General features: G+C 33.6%; 1 protein-coding gene across 1 annotated transcript; it reads right to left on the bottom strand.

The window, feature by feature from the left end:
* Window positions 1-2228: 2228 nt before the first annotated feature.
* On the bottom strand, window positions 2229-3456 carry LOC107892429 (peroxidase 43). The gene is made up of 3 exons (XM_016817515.2): window positions 3058-3456; window positions 2795-2977; window positions 2229-2708 (listed from the first exon to the last, which is right to left on the bottom strand). The coding sequence occupies exons 1-3, from the start codon at window positions 3259-3261 to the stop codon at window positions 2607-2609; spliced, it is 489 nt and encodes a 162-aa protein (XP_016673004.1). The 5' UTR covers window positions 3262-3456; the 3' UTR covers window positions 2229-2606.
* Window positions 3457-5624: the final 2168 nt, after the last annotated feature.

The raw sequence follows: 5624 nt of genomic DNA, 5'->3' as shown, positions 1-5624 counted from the left end.
TTCGTATATGCTTTGAATTAGATGATCCCTTACAAATAGTATTCGCTCAGTCGATAAATGAACTACCGGCCTTTGGCTAAGTTGATCTTTTGTGTATGAATATAAGGGTTGGTAATGTGAAGTAAGTATGATATTGAGAATTTGTGCATATGAAATTATCCGTTCAGCCATATGAATGTTACACTTTAGTTGTGTCAAATTTTATGGCTCAAAACTTACTAAGCATTAAATGCTTACTCCGTTTCTTTGAATCTCTGTTTTATAGATTTTGGTTCGTCAGCTATCGGACTCGGGATTGTCGAAGTTGAAGTCGTCCACACTATCAAACCCCCTTTTGGTACACTTTTGGTTGAACTTTGAAATGGCATGTATAGGACTACCCTTTTTGTTGTGGGTCATGTACCCTTCGGTTTTGTATAAATTTGGATAGCCATGTGAAAATGGCTTATATATATTTTTGAGCATAATGTTATAATCATTTTGTATGTATATGGTTATTGAGAGGTGTGGATATGCTTGGCAATGATTGACCATTGGAATGGTTAATCACGATCATACTTTGTGCTATATATGCTAAAGGGTTAGTTGAATCATGGAAACTGTGTAATAGGTAAAGTCTACCTTAAAGGCAGATGCTGACAGCAGCAGTGGTGTGAATTTTAAAAATCACTAAAAATAGTAGAATGGAATTAAATAGTGAATAAATTATGTAATCGAACCTTGATGAATCTACTTCCATATGGAAGAAACGAAACGGTCATATGAGTCATATTTTAAGAGATATTCAAGTTTTCGTGGGACAGGGCCAGAGCGATTTCTGGATCCCCTGATCTGACTTTGGAAATTCATTATAAATTAACCAGAGATAATTAGAAGTCATGCCATATATGTATAGATTCCTTTTTGAGTCTAGTTTCATTAGAAACAAATTTCATAAGTATTGAAGCCCTGTATAAGGAGTTATCTAAGTCGCAATGCAGGAAGGTCAGTGTAGTCGAACCCTGTAACAGGGGAGACTTTAACTAATAAACTGTACTAATTGGCTCTACCAGAAATTCTAGAAAATCATTTTTGGATGCATATATGAGTCTAGTTTCAGGGAAAAATTACGAAACTGATTTTCGAGTTTTGGAACTCAAGATATGATTTTTAAGGTGACAGTGACGCAGTTAGTCAGCTGTCTGGAAATTTTTAAAATGGACTGAAAATAAGTGAATTTAGTCTGTGAACCCCTCGTGTCCGACTCCGGTAACGGTTTCGGGTACGGGGTGTTACAATGCAATTGTTAGATAGCATCCTGGTAAAAAAAACACCGTTACATTAGCAATCAATCATTATTGGAGACAAAACAAAAGTGAAAATCATGTGATTAGCAATCAAACATTGTTACATCAGCAATCAATCATTATTGACGGGGGGTGGCTTAGGGAAATCATGTGATTAGAGAGTATAACGACACAAAAGTAGAAGGATAAGAAAAACTATGGAATATATTTGTCTCATATAGCATCATATAAGGCATAACATCTGTTAAAATGAAGTTGACACCTAAATGAAAGCGAGAGCAGCAACAATGGTGAAAAAACCCAGCAGAGAGGGCTGCTGTCATGCTAAAATTAGAGGTGATCTAAAAGGCATAGAAAATCAAATGTAAAATTTCTTTGTATTAAGTTACTTAGTCCCATATTCCAATAAATACATCCATCCATGACAAAGAAACAGGAAATTGACCTGTAAAGGAAGCATTGCACAGTCCTGCATTAATTAAAGATAGAACCATAAAATTAGCTTAATTCTGCTGGGCAAAATTGCCAAAGATTAGATAATTAACATTTCCAAATGGAAACTTGGAACTTTGTAGGGCAAGTAGCATAGAGAATGCTAATATAAAGCAACAAACATAATAGAAAGAAAGGCTAAAAATAGCTTGCCATGCATGTAAGCATTCATAAAACAGGCATGAGTTTCAACTTTCAATAATTAGCTTCATAACTACCAAGCAAAACCCCATAGCCAAGGATATGGTGCTCTATTAATTGACAACAGAAACAACATTGATAAAAATGCTAAGTGAAAATAGTATGCCTTTGGGGGAAAATTCGCACGAAGAATAAATGCTTCCTAGAATTTTGTTTGTAAGAACATGACATATCGTTCCAATTGTATGCGCCGCTGCATGCATTTTCATTGGAAAAACAAAATAGCATTAGATGCTCAAGAGTCAAAAGTGGAGGACCATCATTCATAGTTGTAGATTCAATATTTAATTGGCACAGTCAACAAAGTGAAAAAAAGCTTCACTGAAACCTTATCTATCCTATAGTAAGTATAACAGGCTATTGTTCATGAACTAGCCTGGAAAGGGAAAAAAAAAACAAACAAACTTGAAAACACCAGCTTACCTGCCTACCATGGCCCTTAATTAGTAACATACATACATACATTTGTAAGTATTCCTAAGTCATGATATGTCAGTTGAGTTCCTACTGCAACCATGAGATCATCAAACATGCATGAGAGAGATATAGAGAAAGGGGTAATTTAGCGCTGAGAAGCACAAGGTCTTTCTCAGAGAGCCCTTTCTGAAGAAACTTAGCCTTAAGTTGCTAGATTGAGTCACTAACATCTGGCATGTTAGCCGCCAGAGAAACATCCGAAACCCTTCCATCTCTACGCCTTGTTGGAACTTCATATGACGGTCCATTTGCCTATATGCCATACATACATAGAAACAATCATTAAAAGTTGAGAGAAGAAAACAATTTATATCCACAAATGAAATATATTCATATACCAAAGCTATAGCATCTCGAGCTGCTAAGGCAACTATATCAGCACAAGAAACCACTCCCGGACATGTAGCTTCCAACTGAGCTTTGGCTTGCTCTATCACTTCAAATCCCCCAACTCCTTGGTGACCAAATGCATGCCTCTCTGCTTTTGGACCATTTTGTATCAGGATTGAACCATCACAGCCCTGATGATATCACACACACATTATATATAATGAGAATCCTAACATAATGTTAATGGAGAATGAAGAAAAGAGAGAGAGACCTCAACAAAGCAGTCATGGAAATGGAGCCTGAGCAAGACAGGAGGGATGTTGGAGATAGACTGAGCGGCATTTCGAACAACGCTAGACACAATGGACTCATCATATGGGCATGTGTTTGAATAGAACCCCACTCTTAGTTGGCCTTGAACAACTCCAATGGCAAAAAATGCTAGCAAAAGGAAAACAAAACCCATTGTTTTCATGATGTTAAATACACCGTATAACAGTGATAATCAACAAGACGATGTCCTGAAAGATGAACAAATATATATATGTATATAGTCGCTAAAAAACAAAAAGAAGGAAGAGGAATTTAAGTAAGTGGCAAAAGGGTCAGCAGCTCTTAAGCTGACAGCTTCTGGGATAAAGAAGCCAATGTCTCTAACTCTCACCCAAAATTTGCATGTGCTTTCTCATTTTTTCTACTTCTACTTATACTACTCCCAATCCCAACTCACCAGAATATACAAATAAAAGCCAAGTGTTATTTTCATTTGATATTGTTTTAATTTTTTTTATAAATATATACATGTTATTTTCATTTGATATTTATTAATTTTTTAAATATAAACAAGTTAAATATTTTTAATTATTATTTTTTTATTAGTCATTGAATTATATGTAAGTTGTGGATTTAGTCATTTTACTTTAATTTTGTTATTTTTAGTCATCGTAATTTTGGAAATTTGAAATTGTAGTATTAATTAAACGGTAGCTATTAAATTCATTAAGTTTTTCTATTTCTAAAATCTAATGTAACAAACATATTACTCACAAAAAACTAGTTACAGATTTAACGGTTGTCATTTGTGTCAAAATTAAAATTTCAAAATTCGAAAAGTATAGGGACTAAGAATGATCTAATTGGATAACATGAACTCAACCTACAACTTTACGCACAATACCAAGACTAATAGCAGAATTTAACCAAACAGATATAATTGCTATCATTTGAGTGATCATGACTAAAATTTTAAATTTTGAAATGTACAAAAGATAAAATTGATCGATTTGAAAAATACAGGGACTAAAACTAATCAAATTAAAATATAAGGACTAAATTTTAAGTTTAAATTTCACTTAAATAAATCAAGTGTAGAGGAATTAATTTGAATTGAATTATTTTTAATATATCAAAATATTTTTAGATTAAATCTTAAACCATTTAATATATATATAAAGTTGATCTATTATCTCTTAAATAATTTAAACTATAATCATAAGTTTAATATATTCAAATTAATATTATCTCTTTTACAATTATATAAGAAATCTTTTAATATATAAATTAAAAAATACTAATTAATCTAAATCCTAAACCTCTTAACCCCTATCCCATAAACACTAAATACTAAACCCTTAACCCTTAACCCCAAACCCCAAACCCCAAACCCTTACACCTTAAACTCCAACCCTAAACCATAATCCCTAAACCCATAATTCATCATAAACCTTCAAATACTAATTAACTCCTAAACCTTAAACCCTAAACCATATATCTTAAACCATAAACCTTAAACTATAATGATAATTAATTTAATATTTTAAATTCAATACTATCTCCTTTACGATTATATAAGAAAATATTTAATATATTGTATAACCATAACTTTTAATAATTATTATTTTAGGGGTTATAGATTAGTGTTTATGATTTTTTGGGGGTTTAGGGTTTTAAGGGTTATATGACTTTTAGCGGCGTTTTACCGAAAGAGCCGCTAATGCTCTGGTTTTTAGCGGCGTTTTACCGAAAGCGCCACTAATACTCTGGTATTTAGCAGTGTTTTACCTAAAGCGTCGCTAATGCTCTGGTTTTTAGCGTCGTTTTATAGAAAGCGCCGCTAATGCTTTGGCTCTTAGTGGCGTTTTAATGAAAGCGCCGCTAATGCTCTGGTTTTTAGCGGTGTTTTACCGAAAGCGCCGCTAATGCTCTAGTTTTTAGCGGCGTAATTGCTCTGTGTTTTACAATTTTTGCTGCATTTTTTGATAAAACGCCGCTAAAAACCCGATAAAGCCCTATTTTCCTGTAGTGCATACATATATTTGTACTATGTTAGTATCTGAAAAGAATTTAATTGGTGAGCCTACTGATTATGATGTATAAGTTACAAATCCGTTAGGTCAAAGTGTGGTAGTTAATTTAATGTGTCATAACTGTCCACTGAAAGTTAAGGGCTGTGATTTCCCCGCTGATTTGATGCTGTTACCCTTTCGAGAATTTGATATTATCTTGGGCATGGACTGGTTAATGAAACATGATGCGGTAGTGAATTATCGAGAAAAATGAATTAGTTTGAAATGTCAGACAGGAGATATTATTTTGGTTGAGTCTGGAAATTTAGATGATACGGTTAGAATGATTTCATCTATTTCTGCTCGAAAATTGTTGCGTAAAGGAAATGAGGCTGATTTAGCTTATATTCTTGATACTCGAAGTTCTGAATCAAAGTTAGAGCAATTATCTGTTGTGAATGAATTTATGATGTATTTCCTGAAGAATTACCAGGTTTACCACTCGATAGAGAGTTTGAGTTTGTGATAGATGTGCTTCCGGGAACAGCTCCCA

This window comes from Gossypium hirsutum, chromosome A11 (genome assembly GCF_007990345.1).
Source record: "Gossypium hirsutum isolate 1008001.06 chromosome A11, Gossypium_hirsutum_v2.1, whole genome shotgun sequence".
Classification (NCBI taxonomy): Eukaryota; Viridiplantae; Streptophyta; class Magnoliopsida; order Malvales; family Malvaceae; genus Gossypium; species Gossypium hirsutum.
This window is presented reverse-complemented; position numbering and strand designations above follow the sequence as displayed.